This window comes from Lytechinus variegatus, chromosome 9, assembly GCF_018143015.1.
Source record: "Lytechinus variegatus isolate NC3 chromosome 9, Lvar_3.0, whole genome shotgun sequence".
Classification (NCBI taxonomy): Eukaryota; Metazoa; Echinodermata; class Echinoidea; order Temnopleuroida; family Toxopneustidae; genus Lytechinus; species Lytechinus variegatus.
The window spans coordinates 15540085-15567885 of NC_054748.1; the positions used below are offsets into that span (position 1 = coordinate 15540085).

The 27801-nt window shown below is 36.1% G+C and overlaps 1 protein-coding gene across 1 annotated transcript in view; it reads left to right on the forward strand.

The window, feature by feature from the left end:
• Positions 1 to 27801, forward strand: part of LOC121421659 — a 29425-nt gene that overhangs the window by 827 nt on the left and 797 nt on the right. Inside the window, exons 2-11 of the mRNA XM_041616426.1 lie at positions 121 to 374; positions 3366 to 3500; positions 5341 to 5458; positions 6109 to 6267; positions 7316 to 7438; positions 11436 to 11647; positions 14090 to 14705; positions 17012 to 17162; positions 18722 to 18810; positions 19784 to 19860. Coding sequence (XP_041472360.1) covers positions 167 to 374; positions 3366 to 3500; positions 5341 to 5458; positions 6109 to 6267; positions 7316 to 7438; positions 11436 to 11647; positions 14090 to 14705; positions 17012 to 17162; positions 18722 to 18810; positions 19784 to 19860 — 1888 coding nt within the window. The 5' untranslated portion in view covers positions 121 to 166. The remainder of the gene's footprint in view (positions 1 to 120; positions 375 to 3365; positions 3501 to 5340; positions 5459 to 6108; positions 6268 to 7315; positions 7439 to 11435; positions 11648 to 14089; positions 14706 to 17011; positions 17163 to 18721; positions 18811 to 19783; positions 19861 to 27801) is intronic.

Below are 27801 nucleotides of genomic sequence, written 5' to 3' on the forward strand. Positions count from 1 at the left end.
TCTACAGACTTGGGTTGATAAGCTGGAAGAGACATATGATTCTTTCCACTTCTCAACGTCTTCTTTAACTGTCCTCCTTGAACCTCTAAACTTTTAATCCTCATGTATACTTTTTTGTAGCAAGCAAATCTCAGAAGACCCTAAGACCCGTTACACCCCCAGCGCCATGAGAGGTGTTCTACAGACTTGGGTTGATAAGCTAGAAGAGACATGTGACTGTGAAGGCATCAACCCGTCACATCTGCCAGTGATCATCAGGGAGGAGGTTGGTCGCCTAGCAACACTATGCTTTACTCTTGATATCTATGCAAATGGAGATGGGCGTGCAGACGCTAGAGGATCAGAGGAGGCTCCTCAATCAGAAATGGAGAAAGGTAATGTTCAGGGTTCTCAGCCCATCAGGGAATTCAGGGAAAATTATTTTACTCTTTTCCAGTCATGGATAAATCAGGGAATTTGATATTAAAAATACCTCAAATGAGGAAAAAAATCATGGAATTTTGATCAGCCCAAAATTTGAAAGCACGGTAGTCAGTCAGTCTCTGTTATATTTTGTTGCTTTTCAAAAGAACATCCATTGAATGACTGGTTTTGGTGGTACTTACTAGTTTTACATTATTGCTTTTATACTGAAAATATGTGTAATTCACTGCAATAACTTAAAAAAACATGCAAAACTGGGAATGGGTTTGAATAATTATCAGGGAATTTTTAAACTTCATCAGGGAATTATGTTTTCTTGTAAAGCTGGGAATCCTGCTGTTAGCCCATTGTCTGTTGCTTCTCGTAAAGTGAAATGCTGTTTTTTTTTTCAACGTTCCATCAAATCGTCGCACGCACCCAAGCCTTGAAATAAGCGGGCGCTGAGCGCAAATTCGCGCTCATAACGCCATCAATTGCGCCCATGAAGCCCCAAAATCATCAAAATTTTGACGACCGGGCGCAAATATTTTCCAGGTAATTGCGCCCGCCGTGAGTGAGCAGTGAAGCCATATCATACATGTAATTTAAATATCTGTAAAGCCAAAATCAAATAACTTTCAATTTACGATAAACACAGTTTAAAATTGCCAAGTGCGTCTTTTTTTCTGTACCATAAAAAGTGAGCTACGTCCGTCTTTTTTCTCCTGTAATACATGTGCGCGCGTTCTTCCGGTAGCGGTTTTCCATACTTCACCATGTGCAATTTCTAATGCACATATTTCCAGTTGGGATATCACAATTCTGTGATATAGTAATTCGAATTGCACAGGAGATAAATCCTATTCACAGCACATACGATGTGCAAGTCTTTTATCCTCACAGTCGCCGACCTTGCTTGTCAAAACGGAGCCTTAATAATCCAAAATAACTTAGTTTATAGTTGTGAATTGTAGCTTTTTAATTTCTTTCCTGGAGAGGGGTAAATATCAGACAATAAATAATCAAACAAGGCTCCATCTAAACAAAAGATAGGAGGATGCCGCGTGCAGTTGAGTGTGATGTTAGCAAGCCAGTTTTGAGCTCATGTTGTCTGCCAGAGCTCTGCCTGGGTGAGAATTCTATCAGTAATGGCCTAAGTGATGGTGATTTTCCGTTTGAGATAAAGTTTAGATTTCATGTTAATTTTTGAAAACTGTCAAAAAACTATGATTTCTTCATTGTGATGAATATTTAAGTTTTTAATGAATACATTCACCAAATTCAGACTCTCCCAGAATGAAAGGCATTTTCTGTGGAGATCTGCGTTTTCAAATAACTTGTGAAAAACTTAAGGTACGTGAACCTACAATACATGTACATAGCCTGTGGCTATGTGCTGGAATTTGAATAGACTGAGTTATTTATTGATTTCGTTTCTTAATTTCTCACCCACTCCCGTGATTCAAACCATAAAAAAAAATTATTTTTTTCTAAATTTATTATTTGATCTGAATTCTCTCTTTCTCCATCTCTCTCTATCTTTTTTAATTTTTATTTTATTCATTTATTTAGATTTTTTTTGGGGGGGTTCATTGATCATGGTTCATTAAAGACGAAAAATAAATAAGCCCATGTGTGTGTGGTTGTAAAGGGGATATGGAGTGCGGGTGTCAAAACACTTAAACATTTAAATCTGATTTCTTAAATGTTTGAATAAGCCTAATACTTAGCATATATGCTATTCATGTACTAATTAAAAAATTGCAGGAACTGCGCTTACTGTAAACAAATTTGCGGTGTGGTTCACTGTTATATACATATTTTTTTTAATTGCCCCTGGTTCCAGAAAATTGCCCCCCGGTTCCTGTAAAAAGCCCGTGAGCCGGGGGCAATTTTTTTTTTTAAATTTCCCCCGGCTCACAGGTGCTTATTTCAAGGCTTGCACGCACCACGAACCGCAGAGCTGCCAAGTAGTACGGATTATCCGTATTTAGTACTGAAAAATGAGAAGAATACTAATGGTTTCATGCAAAATACTGATTTCTTAAGTTTCCGTTTTATGTGTTGTCCATTGATATTTCTTTGAAAATACTAATTTCCCCACCAAAATACAGATTTTCAGCGTGAAATATACTGACATGTTCTTGTTCAGGTTGGCACCTCTGGAACCGTCCTCTCTGCGCACTTCGATGCGAAAGTTACTTTTGCAGAAAACGCATTTAAAGAAAATGTTTTCTTTAACAAGCAGTAAGTGCACCTACAAGGAGAGCAAATTATTTACCAGTGTCTTCGTTAAAAAGTTCAGGTTCCAAAGTTTCATCCCGTATCTTTATATTTTCTTGAAGTTAATTATTTACGCCACAGTGGGCAACGTAACAGAGAGGACGGTTCGTGGAACAGATACAGTGCACTTAACTATCGCATTGAAGTGCGCAGAGAGGATGGTTCGTGGTGTGCGTGCGACGAAATAGGTAGAAATCAAGCATGTTTCTACTCAACATTTTCTCGACCATGTGTGATTCATATGGGATATATGATCTCATATATGAAGAAGAAGACAGATATTTAAGTTGTGAAAATTGTTTTTCGAAAAGATAGCAGTAGAAGCTAGAACAAGCTACTAAAAATCGTAATTTGCTCGTGGAAATTAAAATTTGGTGCACTGCTTTCCATTGTTCTAACTTAGTCATGCTTGCATTGTGGACATTGATATGTTCTTCAAATGAAGAAGAGATGCATATCTTTTCATTCATGTACATTTCATGAAGCAAATTTATGATCATGATAGCAAAAAATTACACTTACTTTTTTTTTGGGGGGGACGCATTGTATTCAGCGTTACATATGGATGGGTGTAAGGGGGGGGGGGGGGTGAGAAATAAAGAGTACATGATATTAGAGTATGAATGCAGTGATAAACAGAATTGAAATTAAATTTGTAATTATTATCATTCTTATTTCAGAGTTGGATGAATGCAGATCTGTATTCATCAAGAAGCATTTCAGATTACTGGACAGACGGAGGATCATAGAGGTACAACAATACAAGCAGAGCTGTTATCATGAAACATTTAAAACTCTTCTACTGTGTGAATGGGGTGAGTATTTGCTCTACTGTGGGGAACATGATTCATTGTACGACAAAAATATTTTTCCTTGTGAAAGAGGTACATGCCCAAATGCATGTATTTTGTACAGAGTCTCATTCAGGAAAATGAATTAGTTGAAGCCCTAATTGATCAGCTTTAATACTTCAAATTGGCATAAGTAGTATTTTCCAAGGCAGAGGAATACAGTAATAACAATAATATATAGCATTTATGAGCCGCTGATTTGTCCAGTTTCCAATTCAATGGCACACTATATATCACCCGGCTGTAGCTTCAGCTGCTAAAGGCACATGGTGCATTTAAAGGAGAATGAAACATTTGGAACAAGATAGCTTATGTGAAAACAGAAAAATCAAAGAAACAGATCAACGAAAATTTGAGAAAAATCGGACAAGTAATGAGAAAGTTATGAGCATTTGAATATTGCGATCACTAATGCTATGGAGATCCTCAAATTTGCAATGCAACCAAGGTGTGTGATGTCACTCGTGAACAACTCTCCCCATTACTTTAGTATATATTTCACTTAAATTGCCTCTTTCATCACATCTATCAGTAGATCATGTGTTCTTTCTATAGCAGGGCATGTAATACAGATTTTTAAAGAATACATCATGGATAAAGAGTTTGCATCACCACAAGAAAAAGCAGAAAGAGACAATTTGAGGGTATTTTATAGTCCATCAAAGGGAAAGTTGTTCACATGTGACATCACACATCCTTGTCGCATTGCCAATAGGAGGATCTCCATAGCATTAGTGATTGCAACATTCAAATGCTCATAACTTTCTCATTATTTGTCCAATTTTTCTCAAACTGTCTTTGATCTTATTCTTTGAATTTTCTGTTTCAACACAAGCCTACTTATTCCAAAGGTATCAATCCCCTTTAACCCTAAATAGACTGGGCTATTTCAACGCCTAAGAAGACTGGGGGGGCTGATTCAGCCCCCCCTTATGATCTCGGCCGTCGATCGCGCGATCGCGACGAAAATTGGCACACGTGTTACCCATGGCATTATCTACAAAACTATAACATCAAATTCTGCAAAAATCTCATGTCTCATTAATTATGCTAATTTATGCGTAAAATCATAAGTTTGCTCTAATTAATAAAATAATGCCCCTGAAATGCTAATTTTTGTTTCACATACTCTAGATAGGCATCTGATCAAATTGATTTTAAAAAAATTTCAAAATCACATTTATTTTCTTATGTATTCTATTGTTTTCTAAATTTCTTATGTATTTCTTTGTTTTTCGACTTTTTGTTTTTTATTGTTTTTTCAATGGAAATTGTTGGGGACTTTATTTTGGCCATAAAAAAGATAAAATAAATTGATTTTAAGCAGTAAAAGGAAAAATAATGATGCATTTGTGAATATTGGCTAAGAACACTATTTGCATTGGATTTGTACACAAATTCACGTTTTTGAGTAATTTTGGGTCTGCATGCACTTACGAAATGTTGCGTAATTTCGGAACCACGTACCCGGGGGTCACAATTTTGGTCTCAAAAGTTGCGCAAGACTTGAAAGTAAAAAGTCAGGTAGCGACGCGGTCAAAAAATTTTGCGCGGCGGATTTATCGCGAAAAATGTCGAGGGGGGGGGCTGAATCAGCCCCCCCAGTCTTTTTAGAGTTAAGGAATTCACCTCACCGTGGTTGAGTGCAGACAATGTGGATAAATTTCTTGCTGAAGGAAAACGCCCCTTTCATTGAAAGGCGAGATTTGTAACCACTAGACCAAAACGCCCCACTGTACCCCGTGTTGTGAGTCCATTGATTTATCAGTTTAATGCGTCTGTTTTTGTTTTTTTTCAACTGCAGCAACAAACAACTTTCCTGATGATCAAGACAGCCAAGATTTACAGGAAAGCATTGATCAGTTATTGAGTGCCGACCTCATCTCCAGAAATCTGCCGCAGTATCTCGGCTGTCTGCAAAGGTACATATATATCATCTCAATATACAGTATTACACTATAACAGAAGTCTTTAGGTGCTGTAGAGGAAAGCAGCATAATTACCCTGCCTGCCAAATATCCATTTACCTCACCTGGATTGAGTGCAGCACGTTGTGAATTAGTTTCTTGTTGAAGAAAATTACACCATCGCTTGGATTCAAACCTTCGACCATCTGTATTATTCAAACAATTAAAAAAATAACAAAAGAAATAGTGAGGGAGGGACATCATCTGTCTGTCTCATTTGCATGTCACTGAGTTGCCCATATCACTGATTTATGAAAAATAAGCGAACTTTAAAATTTCATAACTTTCTTATTTTATTATGTCCAGAGACTAATCCACTGGGCCACAAGATTCCACCTATATGTACCATTTTAATCCCAACCATAGCATAATTTCCTTCAGCAAGAAATTTATCCACATTGTGCTGCACTCAACCCAGGTGAGGTGAATGGGTACCCGGCAGGATTAATTCCTTGAATGCATGAGTGCTGAAAGGCAGCTCGAGCTAAAGCCGGGGTAACAATATTAATAACATCGCGCCTCGAAATAGAGAATTTCTAGATAGATGGCGCTATATAAATGGCTATTTTTATTATTATTATACCATTTAAAATCTTTTGTTACAGGCTTTGCAGCTTAGATTCCCAGAAAGCTTTGGATATGATGATATCGGACTATCCATCCATCAGCCCTTGGCATGTTTATCAGATACTACATGACCAGCCCAAGGATCTCATCCTGCATTATGTAGAAGCTTTCCCAAGGACTCACCCACATAGCAATAGGTAAACAGGCTTTCTTGTAATACAATGATCTGGAACTATTATTCTTTATAATTTTCTGTGTATTGATCTCTTATGAGCACTTCAATTTGAAATAGAAATAGGGGTCTTTGTGGTTTTGGTCAGTTTAGAGTCCCCAAATTTTGTGTTTAAAAAATGCGATGAATCCCATGGAATAAAGCATTTATTAGAAAATGACTTTTTTCTAGTAAGATAATTTTGTTTAAAAAAATGGATGAATCCCACAGAATACAGGATTTATTAGAAAATGACATTTTTAGTTAGACAATTTCAAATAACAAAAAAAGTATGTAGGGAAAATCATGAAAGTTTAAAGAAAATCCAAACATGTTCAAAGTGTTTGCCAAGACTTATTCGCATGGAAACTGATGTTTTTCTGAGAGTTGCTATTTTTACAATTCCTTATCGTATGTCTTGTATACAGTATGTCACCAAAGAACGTGGAGTGTAGTGTTTAAAACAGCGATGAACACCAAATTGGTATTTTAAAAAGGGAAAACTGGAGTCTCAATTTTTTTTTAGTTTGCATGCTCTCTTCCTGGCAACTTGCAGCGTATAACTTGGTTTTGTGACTGATATATATCTCTTTTTTTCTCTCCAAAGGTATGCAATTGTTAGCTTGTATATTGTTGAATACACAATGATATCAATAATTAAATGAACAATGAAACTCTATTTGAATTTAAGTTTGAAATCCACTTCAGGGGAGCGTTTCATGAAAGGACTTGTCAGACATTTTATCCGACAAGTCCTTTTTTATCCGACAGTTACTATAGTAACAATGCTTATCAACCAATCAGAATCCATGAAAGTTGTCAGATCTGACAACTTGTCGGATGAAAATATTGATGAAACACCTCCCTGGATTATCGTCAAGAAAAAATAATGAAGAAACTAACAAACAAACATATGAAGCAACCTGTATAGATAAATCTGGCTATATCAATCTCTTAAAAAAATATATTGACATAGAAGGCGTTTATATCAATTAATTCACTCTTACATGTACCCGTGTTTTGTAACCCTTCAGGACAAAATTCATAGATGAAGTGATGGCATTAAAACCACTGGTTTTAAGTTTAGCAGAAGCTGCAGTGACCTTTGACATGCCAAGACCCAGTGACCTATTTTGTGATTGCGGCAAACTTCCAAAGTAAGTGAAATTTAAGATGAATTGGTTTCGTAATGTAACTGTCAAATTGGAGGACTTGTATGATAACAAATCATTTGAACACTTTTCACAGCCTTTTTGATTACTTTTCACAACCTTTTGCCTGAGTCTGCTACTGTGGATTTGACATCGCAGTAAATGGGAATTATCTTGGGTTCTTTTTGTCTTGCCTGCATAGCAGAACAAGACTATATGTGGCGCTTTTCCGACTGTGGCGGTGACATCAACATCAAATCTTAGCCGAAGGTTAAGTTTTTAAATGTTATCATAATGTCAAAAGTATATGGGCCTAGTTCATGAAACTTGGACATACCAGTTATCAAGTATTACTGAACATCCTGCTAGAGTTTGATGTGACACGACCAAGGTCATAGGCCATTTAGGGTCAGTGAACTTAGACCATGTTGGGGAATCAACATCAAATCTTAAGTTTAAGTTTTTGGAATGTCATCATAACTTAGAAAGTATGCTGGCCTAGTTCATGAAACTTCAATATAAGGGTGATCAAGTATTACTGATCACCCTGCCTGAGGTTCAGGTCACATGACCAAGGTCAAAGGTCATTTAGGGTCAATAAACTTAGAACATGGGGGGTATTTGTTGATTTCCATCACAACTGTGAAAGTTTATGGATCTGGTTCATAAAACTTAGATATAAGAGTAATCAAGTATCACTGAACATCATTTGTGAGTTTCAGGTCACATGACCAAGGTCAAATGTCGTTTAGGGTCAATGAACTTTGATTATATTGGGAGATTTATTTGAATTGCCATCATAACTTTCAGAGTTTATAGATAATATTGGATGAAACTTGGAATTACATGTAAGAGCAATCATCCTGTGCAAGTTTCAGGTCACATGACCAAGGTCAAAAGTCATTTAGAGTCAAGAAACTTTGGCCATGTTGGAGGTATTTGCTGAATTGCCATCATAACTTTGAAAGTTGAATATCTAGTTCATCCTGCTTGAGATTCAGATCACATGACCAAGGTCAATGGTCATTTAGGGTCAATGAACATAGTATTTATTATCATATGAATTGTGGTTTTTTGTCTCACCTGCATAGCAGAGTGAGACTACAGGCGCCGCTTTTCCGACGGCGACGGCGGCGGCGGCGTCAACATCAATCTGAGGTTAAGTTTTTGAAATGACATCATAACTTAGTAAGTATATGGACCTAGTTCATGAAACTTGGCCATAAGGTTAATCAAGTATTATTAAACATCCTATCAGAGTTTCATGTCACATGACCAAGGTCAAAGGTCATTTAGGGTCAATGAACTTGGACCATGTTGGAGGTATCAACATCGAAATCTTAACCTGAGGTTAAGTTTTTGAAATGTCATCATAACTTAGAAAATATATGGACCTAGTTCATGAAACTTGGACATAAGGTTAATCAATTATCACTGAACATTCTGCGTGAGTTTTATGTCACATGACCAAGGTCAAAGGTCATTTAGGGTCAATGAACTTTGGCCGAATTGGGGGTATCTGTTGAATTCCCATCATAACTTTGAAAGTTTATGGATCTGATTCATGAAACATGGACATAATAGTTATCAAGCATCACTGAACATTTTGTGCAAGTTTCAGGTCTCATGATTAAGGTCAAAGGTCATTTAGGGTCAATGAACTTTGGCCGAATTGGGGGTATCTGTTGAATTACCATCATAACTTTGAAAGTTTATTGGTCTAGTTCGTTAAACTTGGACATTAGAGTAATCAAGTATCACTGAACATCCTGTGCGAGTTTCAAGTCACATGATCAAGGTCAAAGGTCATGTAAGGCCAATGAACTTTGGCCATGTTGGGGTTTTTTGTTGAATAACCATCATATCTCTGTAAGTTTATTGGTCTCGTTCATAAAAAGTGGACATAAGAGTAACCGTGTATCACTGAACATCTTGTGTGAGTTAGAGTAGTATTCAAAGTCAGCACTGCTGCTATATTGAACCGCGTGATGCAGGTGAGACGGCCAGAGGCATTCCAGTTGTTTGTAAATAACTATTCAATAGTTATTTTTCAAAGTCAGCACTGCTGCTATATTGAATGGCGTAATCAGAGATGCCAACCAGTACGATTTTATCGTATTTAGGATTTTATCGTATTTAGTACGATAAAACAAGTAAAATACGACAGTACGATTTTGGCCATCAAAAATACGATTTCCCGACTTTCTGTGATTGTCCTGTTTTTGTCCCATATATGTGTGCTATGTATAAGCACAGTTTCAAATTGCCAAGTGCGTCTTTTTTTCAGTACCATAAAAAGTGAGCTACGTCCGTCTTTTTTTTTCCTGTAATACATGTACGCGTATGCTTCCAGTAGCGGTAACAGTTTTTCCCTACTTCACCATGTGCAATTTCTAATGCACACATTTCCAGTCGGGATATCACAATTCTGTGAAATAGTAATTTGAATTGCACAGTAGATAAATCCCGTTCTCAGCACATAGGATTTTCGAGTCTTATCCTCACAGTCGCCGACTTTGCTTGTCAAAACGGAGCCTTATTAATCCAAAATCAATAGTTGTGAATTATAGCTTTTTAATTTCTTTCTTGGTGAGGGGTAAATATCAGACAATAAATTACGAACAAGGCTCCATCTAAAAAAAAAAATAGGAGGACGCCGTGCACTTGTGTGTGGTACTTGTATGCTGTTAGCTAGCCAGGTAGAGCTCACGTTCTCTGCCAGAGCTCTGGGTGAGAATTCTATCAGTAATGGCTTAAGTGATGGTGATTTTCTGTTTCAGATAGAGTTTAGATTTCATGTTAATTTTTGAAAACTGTCAAAAAACTTCATGATTCCTTCATTGTGATGAATATTCAAGTTATTAATGAATACATTTTCACAGAATTTAGACTCTCCCTGAATGAAAGGCATTTTCTGTGAAGATCTGCGTTTTCAAATAACTTGTGAAAAACTTAAGGTACATGAACCTACAATACATGTACATTTAAAAAATCACATGTAGCCTGTGGCTATGTGCTGGAATTTGAATAGACTGAGTTAGATATTGATTTAATTTCTTCATTTCTTTAACATAATTTATATGCAATCCAAGTGCACCTCACAGTCACAATCATACACAAACACTCACCCACAACCGTGATTCTAACCATGAAAAAAAAACCTTAAATTTTTTTTCTAAATTTATTATTTGATCTGAATTCTCTCTTTTTTATATGTTTATTTTATTCATTTATTTAGATTTTTTTTTTTGGGGGGGTTCATTGTTTGTGGTTCATTAAAGATGAAAAGTAAATAAGCCCATGTAAAGGGGATGTGGAGTGAGGGTGTCAAAACACACTTAAACATTTAAATCTGATTTCTTAGTTGTTTGAATAAGCCTATTACTTACTACTAATTAAAAAATTGCAGGAGCTGCGCTTACTATAAACAAATTTGGAGTGTAGTTCACAGTTAATTCTTTTTTTTTAATTGCCCCTGGTTCCAGAAAATTGCCCCCGGTTCCTGTAAAAAGCCCGCGAGCCGGGGGCAATTTTTTATTAAAGCCTTGCTTAATTCAAGGCTTGCACTGGTCATGTTGAGTTTTCGTGAAAATCTGATTTTTCACTAAAAAATATGATTTTTGAGGATATTCAGTCTGATTTTTTGTGTCAAGAGGTTGGCATCTCTGGCGTAATGCAGGCGAGACTGCCAGAGGCGTTCCACGTGTTTAATTTCTAGCGCACTTTTGGGCATTTCGGGGGTGAAAATTTTCGCCCAAGAGCTTGTGTGATTTTTCCCCCTGGGCCCTCTAGTTTGACACGATTGTTTCAGCACAAATTGGGGAGTGTGGGTCAAAGTGTTGCCTTTTTGAAAGCCAGTTATTTAATTTCTTCCTTAATGGTGATCATGCCTTTAATGATACTCTAATAAATGATTAAAATATCCATCAACAGCGATAGTTATGATCATTAAAATTTCCTCTTCCTCTATTTTTGTATCTTACTTGTGATTTCATTCATCCAGGCTTGGGAGTCACCTGATAACATGGTCACATGACCTGATCCTTGACCTGATCCTGACCTCCGGTAGTGCTCCTGTAGATGATCTGTTACCTCTGTTCTTGAGGGCAGGCTACTGGAGGGGGGCAGTCGTCCTGTTACGCAGGGAGAAAGATCGCAAGATGGACGCTCTGAAGATCTGCATTCAACTTGGAGAAGTTGCATTAATTGATAAAGGTGAGAGCCAAGATGAAGTTCACCTATACATGTGTCATATCCTATGCCATTTGTATCACTTTTCTTCATTCAATACTGACCTAAATCAATTTCTGGAACACATCTCTTCATAGAACCTTCTAATATATTTAAGTATAAACATATAATGCACTCATTTCTTCTAAAGAAATAGAGGGATGATTCTTATTATGGAGAGGGTCCACATGGCTGAGTGATATGTACGTTTGTCTACGTCATTATTTCAGAAAACTGGATATTTAGCTTAACTCTCGGGCGCCCCGGTCAGCAGCTCTCTTTCCCGGGCAAGTCCCGTGATGCGTCTGCACAGGCACTAATCGGCGTTCCAATTTGGGAAAAGTGGGTCATCCAATGCAAGTAAACGGACTCTGTAAGCTTAGCGCATAGATGTTGGTTCTAAATTCTAAAGTAGGATATAAAACAAATATATCAGGCGTTTCCTTCATAGTGGGAATTATTAATGCTCGGTTGGACTGGCAAAACTACTATTTTTGTCTCGCCCACCAGAGGTGAAGGCGAGACTTGGATGGTGGATGGACTTTGGGGACCTGCATGTTATGCTGCAGTCGGAGGTCACACAAGGTCAAAGGTCATTTTCAGGTCAACCTCATCTAACTCCGCAACCGTAAGGTGCTTTTCAACCAAACTTGGATGGTAGATGGACTTTGGGGACCTGCATGTTATGCTGCAGTCGGAGGTCACACAATAAGGTCAAAGGTCATTTTCAGGTCAACCTTATCTAACTCCGCAACCGTAAGGTGCTTTTCAACCAAACTTGGATGGTAGATGGACTTGGGGGACCTGCATGTTATGCTGCAGTCGGAGGTCACACAATAAGGTCAAAGGTCATTTTCAGGTCAACCTTATCTAACTCTGCAACCGTAAGGTGCTTTTCAACCAAACTTGGATGGTAGATGGACTTGGGGGACCTGCATGTTATGCTGTAGTCGGAGGTCACATGATAAGGTCAAAGGTCATTTTCAGGTCAACCTTACCTAACTCCGCAACCGTAAGGTGCTTTTCAACCAAACTTGGATGGTAGATGGACTTGGGGGACCTGCATGTTATGCTGCAGTCGGAGGTCACATGATAAGGTCAAAGGTCATTTTCAGGTCAACATTAAAATTTACATGCAAGGCTCTTAAGGCAAGTGTTATTCCATCCCAGTCATATTACAATGAAGTTTCGATACAAATCTGTTGCATGCCCTCGCGAATCACAATATTTCTGGTTATTTTCATACGTGGGCGAGACACAAAATCGCTTTTGCCTTGTTTATGATAGTAATTGCCAGACCCACCTCAAAAAAATAATTCCACTATACTTTCTCAAAGCCTGATATATTTGTTTATTACATGACCCCGTAGATAGATCCTTGGCATTTGATTGGTTGTGTGATATCGATCATTCGGACCATTTTTACAATGACATCATCGACTGTGCAATTTAGTATCCATACATCGTGCAAATTTGGATCCATAAGATTTTGTCCATTGGGCTTTGTATCGGGCATGGTATGTGACATACGCGATAAACAACAGACCGAGCTCGCACTGCATGATCATATTTTGCATCGAAACTGAAAATTCCCTATGAAAAATCTAGTTTTAAGTGTCATGTAGGCTGATTAATGAATGTTCCTTCATACGTGCAATGGACAGAATACTTCATTCGGTAAAAGATGAAATGAATGATCCATTCAACTCGGCTACACCTCGTTCAATGGATCTTTTCATCTTTCACCTCATTAAAGGTCAAGTCCACCTCAGAAAAATGTTGATTTGAATCAATAGAGAAAAAATCAGACAAGCACAATGCTGAAAATTTCATCAAAATCGGATGTAAAATAAGAAAGTTATGACGTTTCAAAGTTTCGCTTATTTTCAACAAAATAGTTATATGAACGAGCCAGTTACATCCAAATGAGAGAGTCGATGATGTCACTCACTCACTATTTCTTTTGTTTTTTATTGTTTGAATTATACAATATTTCAATTTTAACGAATTTGACAATTAGGACCTCCTTGCCTGAAGCACAAAATGTTAAAATAATGGAATTCCACGTGTTCAGGGAGGAATGAAACTTCATTTCACATGACAATGACGAGAAAATAAAAATATTTCATATAATAAAATACAAAAGAAATAGTGAGTGAGTGATGTCATCAACTCTCTCATTTGGATGTAACTGGCTCGTTCATATAACTATTTTGTTGAAAATAAGCGAAACTTTAAAATGCCATAACTTTCTTATTTTACATCCGAATTTGATGAAATTTTTAGTGTTATGCTTGTTGAATTTTTCTCTTTTTGTTTAAATCAAGTTTTTGTTGGGGTGGACTTGCCCTTTAAGTATTATGTCCATAGCACTCATGAACATTCATTACTTGTATATTATCTATACAATGCCTCATTTTAATACAGACTTGATACCTGCTACTGAGGAAGAATGGAAAACAGTTTTGGGATGGATGAAGAAATGTCAGCCATCTTGCAAGGGAAAGGAACGTCTATCTCAGAGAAATTGCTTGAATTGTGGAGCCATTCTGTCCTCTTGCGCTGTAAGGAGGACATCCACATCGACTTCCCATGTTGACAGCGAAACAGGTGTGAGAGAAGCAGAGGGAACGGACGACAGTACTAAGCCTGAATGTGATTGGTCAATCACGGAGGCACCACAGCCAAAGGACCAATCAGAAGGCTTGACAGAAAAATTAGAGGAGAGTGAGATCAGTACAATCCAAAGGGACAGTCACTTGGATGGATTGTGCATCTCATTAGAAGAAGGCAATGAAACTTGCAGTACTCTTCAAGAAAATGTACGAGAGGACCTAGCTTCAACTCACCCCCGGTCGAAAGCGACTGTTTCTGATTTGTCACCTACGGTCACATGGCAGAGGATAGCCTTCCTGTTGGTCAGCCACCTTGGTGCTTTGAAAGGGGTAAAGCTTTTGAGAGAGGTTCGGGTTCCTGATGGATTTCTAACCAGGGAGTTTAATCAGATGTGCATCTATGCTTGCATATGGGAGAGAAGGCAAAGGTGAATATCTTTTCTTCAAATGAGAGTACATGTATTTGTTTTTTGTATATGTATTTGTGGAAGAGCCGGGGAATAGTGGTTCCGACTTTGCCACTCTCGACCCAAGTGATGATGGGTACCCGGTAGGATGCGAAAGATGTTGTAGGTTTAAACTTGACAGTGCCATAATGAAGCTACAAGGAATTCTCCCCAGGGAGTGGAAATTGTGCACTTTTTGTGCGTGATTGAAATTAATCCAATGACCTGGGTAATAGTGTGCTGTAAAGTGCTTTGAGCCATTCTGGGAAAAGCGCTATATAAAATTGGCTATTATTAGTAGTAGTAGTATTAGTTGTTCTGTCTTACCATCTACGCAGGGGCGGATCCAGGATTTTCCAAAAGGGGGGGGGGCACATTTTCCTGAGGCAATGTTTGACAAGCAAAAAATCAAAACAAAACAGGTCTCTTTCAAGGGGGGGGGCACACTTCTGTTTCAACGGCATTTTTACATTAGAAATTTTAATTGTGCCTCTCAAAGGGGGGGCACGGGCCGGCTATGCCAACCACCCCCCCCGATCCGTCAGTGCATCTACGTTTTGTCTTACCATATATGATACATGTACATTGAAGGTGGACCAAAAGCTATGCAATTTGTTTATAAACCATGAAAGCTATGACAAATTGGACAGATTTTCTATCATTGATAATTAGTGGTAGATATTTTGGGGAACATTACCCAAGAAGAAAATAGCACAAAAATTCACTCAAAACAAAAATCTGACATCTGTTGAACACCTCTTGAAACTGTGATCAGATTTAAAAGGGGCCTTGATACCGTACTTTACACTTGATTTGTCATGCAATGAAACATCAACTATTGTGCTTCAGTTTCTATGATCTTGTACAATTATTGTAGGAAAATTAAGAAGTCCAAGACAGAACTCCAAATCTGCAAATTGTAACAGACACTAATAGTAGTTTATCTGGGGCCCGTCTTACAAAAAATTGTGATTGATCTGATCATTCGCAACTATGGAAAGCCAGCAAAGTCAACACATATAATGCATGTTTGTTCAACAATTTTTCTAGATGTGAATGTTTATCCATAAATTCATTGATTTCTTGACAATTTGGTGTGTTCTCCTTCATTTGCAAAAGACATTTTGCAAATTAACTGTAGAGAAAATTATGACACTAGCGCCGGTCCGACAGTCCCAGACCGGTAAAAATTACTGTCGGCCAGTAACTTGTGGCATGAAAAGAACAAGTAAATTCTTGCCTACAAGCACATGTTTAAAAGGGAGAATTATCAAGTTTTCAAGTAGAGTCGTTTCACTTTTTTTTCACTGATCTCACTACAACAGACTGGCGAATGTTACAGTGAGAAAATTTTTTAAAGAATACTCTTTTTGGTCAAAAAATGCTTTTTTACCCTTAGAAGAATACTCTTTTTGGTCAAAAAATACATTTTTACCCTTAGAAGAATACTCTTTTTTGTCAAAAAATACATTTTTACCCTTAGAAGAATACTCTTTTTGGTCAAAAAATACATTTTTACCCTTAGAAGAATACTCTTTTTGGTCAAAAAATACATTTTTACCCTTAGAAGAATACTCTTTTTGGTTGTAGAAGGTTGGCAGGTCTGGATCAATCTTAAAGGGGAATCCAACCCAAATAAAAACTTGTTTTTATAACGAAAAGAAAAATCAGACAAGTTGATAGGTGAAAGTTTGAACAATATTGGACAAACAACAAGAAAGTTATGAATTTTTAAAAGTTGTAAATATTTGTAATCACTATACCCATGGAGACTTCAAATTGGCCGCATATGGGATGCCATAGTGATGTAAGGCAAGGACTTCTCTTCCATGTACTCCAATACATATTATGGCTAAACTGTCATTTTTCCCAAAAGTTTTATTTCAAATTATATTTTTCTTTCATGAGGACATAAAACAATATACTACCTGGGTTATATATAGATTACTTCCCCAGGGGAATTGGTACTTAGGAGAAAACCACAAATCCCTGATAATAAAGTACATGGCCTATGGGAAAGTTGTCCTTGCCCCTTGTCATAATTTACTTACGCAGTTGCCAATTTGAAATCTACATAGAATTAGTGATCTCAATTTTTAAAGCAGCTATAACTTTCTCATTGCTTGTCCGATTTCTTTCAAACTTTCACCATTCTGTTAAATTTATTTTTCTCCTTCCCAACATAAAATTTTATGGCCAATGCTGGATTCCCCTTTAACTCTTTGTAAGACGGGGCCCTGGTGTGAAAGATACTCCCTGAAACGATTATCATTCCTCTTCCTTTACAGCTTGCTAAGCCATGCGATGATAGAAGGAACAGATACTTATCTCTGGTCTAAAAGACACCCCCTTCTGGGACCGGTCCTACAACACACCATGATGAAGGAGTACCAGGATAGCATGGAGGGGTGCAATGATACCAGTAGTCAGGAGGAGAGGGTAAGTCAATGTACAAGGTTCTGTGATAGTTGGCACCTGCAGCCTGTTGCATAAAACTCTTTACCTGAAAACACTCTGGTAAAAACTGAAAACCAAGGTTAGTCTGACTTCAGCCAATGACTTTAAGACAGGGCAAAAGCTCAGGTTAAAAATACCTGAGTTTTCTCAGGTAAAAAGTTTTATGCAACAGGCCCCTGGGGGGTGTTTCTTAAAGCTGTTCGTAAAGTTACAAACGACTTCACTCACGACTGGAACATGTTCTTCGGTCATAACTCAATTACATAGTGATATCACATAGCACAAGAAAGGATCACCAGTCATGCATGAAGTCATTCGTATCTTACGAACAGCTTTATGAAACACCCACCTTGGCCCTGTAACATAAAGGTTAGAGATTAATCGTACCCTTGATTTTTATGATTAATTGTACAATGTAGTCAATGGAATCAATTGTAGAAAATTGTTGTACAATCATTGCTAAGCTTTGTGTTACGGGCCACTGGTGGCCATTTCGTAAAGCTTTTGTATGTTACAAGTGACATCAAGAATGACTGGTTTTCACCAAGGAATATTTAATGGTGAATATCATTTACCACAATAAAGGATCACTAGCTATTCTGAAAGTCCCTCTTGACTTATTATGAACAGCTTTATGAAACGGCCCCTTGGTGGGTTTTTTCATATAGCTGTTAGTAAGTTACAATCGATTATAAGAACTTTTGATTCTTTGGGTAAATGATATTCACAAAATATTTATTGAAGTTGATTTAGAGCCTGAGAGAAGATCACCAGTCGTCCCGTAAAGTCGCTCGTAACTTATCAAACGCCCACCAGGTGGGTGTTCCATATGACTGTTGGTAAAGTTACAAACAACTTTACAATGGCTTAACACTCAACTGGAAGATGATGTTCTGTGCTCAGTCAACCATGGTGGTTGAGGGGTAAACGAGGAGGGGGGGGGGGGTGAAAATCACACAAAAAACCCTACCCAAAAAGTTGAAGAAATGTAAATTATATTTAACATCTTTAGGTCAATGAAATGGCCATATATTTTCCATGTTTCCTTGTAATTGCTTTGATTTACTTGGAAACTTTTAAGAGAATTCAGAATATTTCCTTCTTTCTTGACTCTGAATGTTTGTTTTCAGTTGATATTTGACTGTTGGTCTACCTGCATAAATATCTACTTGCGGGACTACAATAAGTTGAGATTATGTGTTTTCCTCCATATGGTCAAATGGTTGTCAAAATTAGAAAAATGGGTGTGCTATCATGAACTGTCGTTTAAAAAGGGTTAAACATTATGACTCTGCCTTCATGCACACCCTCGAAGATCATTCAACATTGAGGATTAATTGAGGATATCTGTCATCCAAGTAAAGACAAATTCAGTATGTTTTGTGTAATGATATCTGTTATATTTTTGTGAAGATTTAAGTGAAAAAGTAAATAAGTCTTGTTTAATGATACATTTATCTGTTATATTTCCTGTGTAGGTCCTCCAAGTATAGACAAATTCAATATGTTTTTGTGTAATTGAACATTATTTTTCTGTGTAGGTCCTCCATGTAAAGAAGCTTCTAGCCCAAGGAAATCACTTCATTGAAGATCCTAGAACTCATTGGGGTCAGTTTACCAACTTAAGCAGGTAAGAAGAAATTCAGTCTGTTGCTCATACACACAATTTCTTTGAAAATCTGATAGCAATGGATCATGTACATGTACTGTGCGTCCGACTTAAGGGTAGCTTTATTATTAGGAGTCAGATCCAGCAACCGCTCTTCCTGTTGCCTTTGACATTCTTCTGCGTCCCATATCCCAAAGACTAAATTTGATGAGCTTACAGAATTTTATGGCTGTTAATATAAAAGCTGTTATTTTCGCGCGTGACGGGTTCCTGAATTCGCGCTGCACGCTCCATAATCATAAAGTCACTTCCTTCTTCCCCATCTGTGAATGGTTTTAATTCACATTTCAGTAATGAAATTGTGTTTTCTGTTCATAACTCTAGCTCTAAAGCGGCATAATCCAGCATTGTTTTGATCCAGTCATGAGCTTTTGTGACATTTAGCGCAACTTTTCTTTGCGGGGTAGACATCGGGAAGGCAAAACGGAGGTGCTGCTGGCCTGGTATTGATGGGCGAGCACTGGGTAAGGATCGGGGGATTACGAATATTCAAAGTGCATGGGATCAATCAACAAACCTGGCGATCGAAAAGACGTCTAAACACTCAACAGTCGACCAGAAAGAGCATCTTATATTTCAAGCAAATTTTTTTCAATACCGCTCTGCGGCTGTTAAAAAAATGATTACATTGGAACAAATTCTCGTGATGCATATGATTTTGGAGCTTAAGCTTGTTTGCTTGCTTAAATGTCGCCCTCAATAGTTAAATTATGCGGTCTCTTTGCCAAAACTAAAATAGATGCTCATAAATTCGCACTCGCCGATCTCGCTGCGAAATCCGTGAAAATGTCCACTTTTACATTAAATGATCATGAGCATTGGAAAGTTAGGAAAATTTGTAAACATTGACATATTAAGTGATTGACAATATCAGTTCTTAATTTTTCTGACTAGCTTTACATTTTCATATCAAATGTCTGCATGTTTTATACAGGATATGCTCCTTGTGTCAGCACCCTCTTTCACAGAACCTCTTTCAAGAAGCTGCTGGCTGTTTGATATTCCCTTGTGGTAAGTAAATTATATATGACCATGGAGTGGTTTCACAAAGATTTGATTCTGACTAAATCCCAGCGCACACTATGCGACGCGATTGCACTAGGATGCGATTGAAACAGAATCGCAGAGTGTGTGCCAACCTACAATGGGGTGGTTTCACAAAGATTTGATTCGGACTAAATCCCAGCGTACACTATGCGAAGTGATTGCACTAAGATGCGATTGAAACAGAATCGCAGAGTGTGTGCCAACCTACAATGGCGTGGTTTCACAAAGATTTGATTTTTTTTTTTACAAAATCTTAATTTATTGAGAAAAATCATCTCTATATGTCTCTATTAAATAAAATGTACACAAATACGGTTATTAGATCAATGTAATTTCAGGTAACATGTTTTTTTTTCAATCATTTTGTTAAAACAAGGGTGAAGATGTACACATGTTTCAATGTTTTTTTTATCTGCAAGAGCAATGCGCATTTTAGCTCGCATGCAGCTTGAGCGCTGCGATTAGCTACTGCGCCACGCATTTTATTATGAAATACACTTTTTTTGGGAAAAATACGGGTTTTTTTATCACAGAATACAGTTTTTCATTCCCAGAGGTTGGCAGGTCTGCATCATGGCCGATTGGTTGCATTGATGCAGCGAAGACAACAGAAGCGCAGAAGTAGAGGCGCCATGAGATGCAAAGCGCTGCAGAGCTGTTGCAATATGCACGCTGACCCGCGATGCGATTGCACAGAGATGCGCTTGGCATGCTTGTTGCATTTCAATCTTCTTGCAGTTGTCTCGCATTACGTGCGCTAGGCTTAAAAGTTCCACCTAAATTTCCTTTTGCTTGCGGTATAAACTTTATTCCTCATTGGTGTAAGCGCTGACACGTTTCAATTAATAAGATTACGCCTTGACTATCATGTGCATGTTGGTACTCAAACATGACTTCTCACCAGATTTAAAGCCTATCTTTCATTTCAGTAAGTCCCCATAAAGGGGAAGTTCACCCTGAAAAAAATTATAAAAATAGAAAAAATGATAAAAAATATTGGTTAAGGTTTGAGGAAAATCCATTAAAATTTAAAAATTTATTAGAATTTAAAGTTTTGGATTTGTGACGTTATAAACGAGCAGCTGCCCCATATGTTATGTAATATAAAATGCATAAATTTCATATTTTAATTAGTTTTAACTTATTTTCGTTTTCTTTTTAGAAACGGTTGTGAAATGATTTGTTTATAAATAACTGACGGTACTGTAAAAACCATTTTCAGTTATCTGAGAAAATTACATTTTTATTGATTTTTTAAACCTAAACCGTACTATATTTAGGAAAGCTGCTCACATATGACGTCACAAATCGAATAATTGAAATTCTAATAACTTTTTTATTCTTTGTTGCATTTTTCTCGAACCCTCAGAAGTATTTTAGAATATTTTTTCTGCTATTTTTATATTAATTTTTTTTTTCAGGATAAACTTCCCCTTTAAAGTGAATGCCACTATTCCGTTTCATTACTAGATTAGGTATATCAGTGTATGAACCCCCAAAATGGATGTTGTGTGACAGATATGAAGATAAATTTACTGACTTTACATCAGGTTTTAATTTAATAGGGTGCCCAATCAAAATAGGATATCTGCATTATTTTTGTCTTGTTTTTATAAAACACCTCAAGAGTGATGTGGGCTGTAAATTTCAGTATATTATCCTTGTCAGTAGCTGCCTAATATCCAATTACTGGCTACATGTATGTACAGTAAGTGCTCAAATTGATATTGTAAATTTAAATAAATTGTAACCAAGAGAGGGTGCTAGATCTTGATAGAATCCTAACGGCCCCAAAAATATCTTAATTCTTTTGTAAATTTCAGGATATTATCTTTGTCATTAGTTGTCTACCAGTAATTTATTACTGAATATGTAAAGTAAGTGCTTAAATGGCTATTGTAAATGTAAATGAAAAATGCAACCAAGAGAGGGTGCTACATTTTCATTTAAATCCCAACGGCCAGAAAAAATATTAAATTCATATGGATAGATCTTGCATTCAATTACTACTTTGCTTTTTAAATGTTCAATGCTCCCTGTACAGTTCACATAACTTTTTTACATACATGTAGGCCTATACGTATACATGTATGTTGAATTTTGTTCTACATGTATTTCAGTATGTCTGTGTGTATGTCCTGCAGGTTGCTTGTCTCTTTGAACACATTTTCCTCCTTATTTAATACTTTTTCATTGTTCAATTCATTTTCAATTCATTTATTTATTCAACCATCAAAAGGATAAAAACAGTACAATATACAGTATTAACAAAGTATCCGAAAAAAAAGGATGTATTTGTTACTTGTAAGCAGGGCCCCCAAGAAAAACAGTGCTTAGTCCACTGATGGGAGTACCCTGGGTTAACAAGACCAAATAAATAGATAAATAAATAAATGCATAAATGAATAAAAGAATAAATGAATAAATCAATCAATCAATAAAATTAATGAATTACTTATTTGTTACTTGTATGCAGGCGCCCCCCAAGGAAAACAGTGCTTAGTCCACTGATGGGGTTACTCTGTGTAAACAAAACAAAATAAATTAATAAATAAAAAATGAATGAATAAATAAATAATTAAATAAATAAATAAGTATATAAATAAATAAATAAATAAATAAATAAATAAGAAAAAATAATAAATAAATAAATAAGTAAATAAATAAAATGAATGAATTACTTATTCTTTACCAAAGCTAAAGAAGGCTTTAACTCCTTAAGAAATACCCCATGCACAACAAGAAAGAAAAAAAAGGTCAAACTGATTATATTATTTTAGCTCATCAATTTGTTTTTTATTCTTTTGGTATTTTTTAAAATAGTTATACTTTTCTTCAGAAATATAAAATTTGGGTACTCCCAGCATTCCTTAAATGGGGAATAATTGTTATTATTTCTTCTTTCTGTAGACCACCGATCTTTCATTTTGAACTTCTCTAAATTAAAAATTGTAATTTCTTGCATGGATACAGGACTTGTTACATGTATGTCATGGTGGTCAGTGCATGGATATACTAGCAGTGTACAGTAGTACATGTATGTACAGTACATTGTATACCGTACAGCCCCTATGGATAAATGACATTTTTTTTTCTTTGATAAGATGTATTTCGCAAATATTTGTCAACCCAAATTTAGAGGAATAAAAGCAATATACATGTAGATATATGAAGCTGCGTACTACTGATCAACTGGTATCGTCTAATATTCAAGAACCACGAGACGATGGAACCTAATTTTGGGCTGAAAAAAGGGTCTAAAAATTTGAAAATTTAAGTAAAATCACCTCTTAACTCTGGAAATAATGATTTAAAAGTACTAATTTTCGGAAAAACAAATTGCCTGCCGCAAAAAGCATATGAATAGACACCAAAACCAGAGAAAAAGACCACCAAATTAAGAAGTTGTGGCCAAAACTTGTGGGGGTTTTGGCGGCCATTTTGGATTTTGGCCTGGCACACTTTTTTCTCGGACCTGAGACAAAAAATATTATATCATGTTGAGATACGGTAAAAGGAATACAAAAATACTGTTGGCACAGTTAAACAAGAATCACTCATTTATAGCCCACTCCTACTTGATCAACAACCACTCACACAAGTACTTTAATAGTTGAATGAAGAAGAAGAATTCTTCAGCTTGAGCTTCAAAGGACAAGGAGAAAAGAAAAAAGGGATGGGTTCTACTCAGGCATACATGATTCGATGCATAATGTTGATGCAGTCTAGGTGAAATTTCCAAGCAGTCTGTAAAACAATATATAGTGTCAAAGAAGCTATTGTATCTCAGCTTTATTTACCTTAATACTTCTTCTAATTTCAGCACTATGAAAAAAGGAGAATTATCTTTTCAAATGAGCTTAGTTTCTTCTTTTTTAAGATGAAATCACCATTTTTGGCGATTTACAGAGAACTGTCCCTGGTGACTTTGTTGTTTTGGGGGTGTGGTAGGTCACAGTTGATTTAACAAATAGTAATCAACAGAATGTTTTATAGTTGACTAGTTTTGAATGCTTCTATTCAAAGTAAAATCATCACAGAATCACTTCAGCGATTCGTCTTTGTCTTCTCTGCAATGACATAGGATAATGTAGGATTATCCAATAGTATCGAAATAACACATTAGTTATTGAAGGGGTACTCTTGGGTTAGAATACTTGTTAGTGCATCTGAATAGATAGAGTAAAATTCACCAAGCAAAATTCTGTAAATTTGATCAAAATCTCATAACAAATAATGAAGTTATTGAGGTTTAAAGTTTAGCAATCACTGCCATGAAAATCAAATAGTTGGGCCGATGTCATGTTCCCATTTTCACTTTCCTATGTTATTACATGAAATCATTATCATTTTGTATTTTCATTTCTTGTATATATGATTTTTCTCCCTTGTTACAAAATTGAATTTGCATCAATAATAATAACAAATTGCACTTCTTTCATGCTGAATCCACGCTGTAAAATGCTCAATCCATTTTTTCTCATTCTTGGTAAACAAAATTGGAATATATGTAAATTCACATAGTAAAATACAAAAGAATATTGAGATATGATGTCATCAGCATGCTCTTCGCATACTAATGAAGACATGCATAAAACTGTTTCACTAAGATAATTCTAAATTTTGCTATACCTTATCCGATTTTGATGACATTTTCAGTGTTTTGTCTGTCTGATTTGATTATATCTGTGCAAATCATATCATATTCAGTCTGGAAGTACCCCCCTTTAACGGAGAGAAACTTTTCTTATACAACCAATATAAATCTATGCACAATTCTTGCATATATAGCCCACTCCTACTTGATCAACAACCACTCACACAAGTACTTTAATAGTTGAATGAAGAAGAAGAATTCTTCAGCTTGAGCTTCAAAGGACAAGGAGAAAAGAAAAAAGGGATGGGTTCTACTCAGGCATACATGATTCGATGCATAATGTTGATGCAGTCTAGGTGAAATTTCCAAGCAGTCTGTAAAACAATATATAGTGTCAAAGAAGCTATTGTATCTCAGCTTTATTTACCTTAATACTTCTTCTAATTTCAGCACTATGAAAAAAGGAGAATTATCTTTTCAAATGAGCTTAGTTTCTTCTTTTTTAAGATGAAATCACCATTTTTGGCGATTTACAGAGAACTGTCCCTGGTGACTTTGTTGTTTTGGGGGTGTGGTAGGTCACAGTTGATTTAACAAATAGAAATCAACAGAATGTTTTATAGTTGACTAGTTTTGAATGCTTCTATTCAAAGTAAAATCATCACAGAATCACTTCAGCGATTCGTCTTTGTCTTCTCTGCAATGACATAGGATAATGTAGGATTATCCAATAGTATCGAAATAACACATTAGTTATTGAAGGGGTACTCTTGGGTTAGAATACTTGTTAGTGCATCTGAATAGATAGAGTAAAATTCACCAAGCAAAATTCTGTAAATTTGATCAAAATCTCATAACAAATAATGAAGTTATTGAGGTTTAAAGTTTAGCAATCACTGCCATGAAAATCAAATAGTTGGGCCGATGTCATGTTCCCATTTTCACTTTCCTATGTTATTACATGAAATCATTATCATTTTGTATTTTCATTTCTTGTATATATGATTTTTCTCCCTTGTTACAAAATTGAATTTGCATCAATAATAATAACAAATTGCACTTCTTTCATGCTGAATCCACGCTGTAAAATGCTCAATCCATTTTTTTGGTAAACAAAATTGGAATATATGTAAATTCACATAGTAAAATACAAAGGAATATTGAGATATGATGTCATCAGCATGCTCTTCGCATACTAATGAAGACATGCATAAAACTGTTTCACTAAGATAATTCTAAATTTTGCTATACCTTATCCGATTTTGATGACATTTTCAGTGTTTTGTCTGTCTGATTTGATTATATCTGTGCAAATCATATCATATTCAGTCTGGAAGTACCCCCCTTTAACGGAGAGAAACTTTTCTTATACAACCAATATAAATCTAAATTCTTGCATATATAGCCCACTCCTACTTGATCAACAACCACTCACACAAGTACTTTAATAGTTGAATGAAGAAGAAGAATTCTTCAGCTTGAGCTTCAAAGGACAAGGAGAAAAGAAAAAAGGGATGGGTTCTACTCAGGCATACATGATTCGATGCATAATGTTGATGCAGTCTAGGTGAAATTTCCAAGCAGTCTGTAAAACAATATATAGTGTCAAAGAAGCTATTGTATCTCAGCTTTATTTACCTTAATACTTCTTCTAATTTCAGCACTATGAAAAAAGGAGAATTATCTTTTCAAATGAGCTTAGTTTCTTCTTTTTTAAGATGAAATCACCATTTTTGGCGATTTACAGAGAACTGTCCCTGGTGACTTTGTTGTTTTGGGGGTGTGGTAGGTCACAGTTGATTTAACAAATAGTAATCAACAGAATGTTTTATAGTTGACTAGTTTTGAATGCTTCTATTCAAAGTAAAATCATCACAGAATCACTTCAGCGATTCGTCTTTGTCTTCTCTGCAATGACATAGGATAATGTAGGATTATCCAATAGTATCGAAATAACACATTAGTTATTGAAGGGGTACTCTTGGGTTAGAATACTTGTTAGTGCATCTGAATAGATAGAGTAAAATTCACCAAGCAAAATTCTGTAAATTTGATCAAAATCTCATAACAAATAATGAAGTTATTGAGGTTTAAAGTTTAGCAATCACTGCCATGAAAATCAAATAGTTGGGCCGATGTCATGTTCCCATTTTCACTTTCCTATGTTATTACATGAAATCATTATCATTTTGTATTTTCATTTCTTGTATATATGATTTTTCTCCCTTGTTACAAAATTGAATTTGCATCAATAATAATAACAAATTGCACTTCTTTCATGCTGAATCCACGCTGTAAAATGCTCAATCCATTTTTTCTCATTCTTGGTAAACAAAATTGGAATATATGTAAATTCACATAGTAAAATACAAAAGAATATTGAGATATGATGTCATCAGCATGCTCTTCGCATACTAATGAAGACATGCATAAAACTGTTTCACTAAGATAATTCTAAATTTTGCTATACCTTATCCGATTTTGATGACATTTTCAGTGTTTTGTCTGTCTGATTTGATTATATCTGTGCAAATCATATCATATTCAGTCTGGAAGTACCCCCCTTTAACGGAGAGAAACTTTTCTTATACAACCAATATAAATCTAAATAAGAATCTATGAATTGTTTATTGCCAAGTTACTAATTTCATGAAATATTGTCAAGAAAATTATGAATGTACGAATATACATCATGTCTAGAAAACAATTTGAATAAACATGCATTTTAGATGTTGACGTTGCTGGCCATCTATAGTTGTGGTTGATTGGATCAGTCGCAGCTCTTTGTAAGACGGTGCCCAGTTGTCTGTGGGATTATTTCCAATTCATCTTATTCCACTTTGTCCATTTGCCAACCCGTCTACCACTTTTGTTCTACCATCAGTTCATCCACTATCCACATGGTCTAATTGCCAATTCGTCCACTCGCCATTTCATGTAATAATCAGTTGGTACAATAGCCATTTCGTCCATACACCATTTGGTCTAATTGGACTAAGTGTTAATCGTGCAAATGAATGAATATGAAATGGATATTAGACCAACTGGTTATGAGACGAAATGGTGATTAGGCAAAGTGATGATTGGACCAAATTGTTATTGGACCAGATGGTTTTTAGATGAAATATTTTTGGACGGAATGGCGTGAGACTAAATTGAAGGAGACCATATGGTAAGTGGACGAGTTGGCAGTAGACAAATGGGCAATTTACCGTTTTGTGTGTGGAAGATTCAATGTAAAATGATGTTCATATTCTGTGGATCAGACTGTACAAGCCATGCTATAATCCATTATACAACTCCCAAGA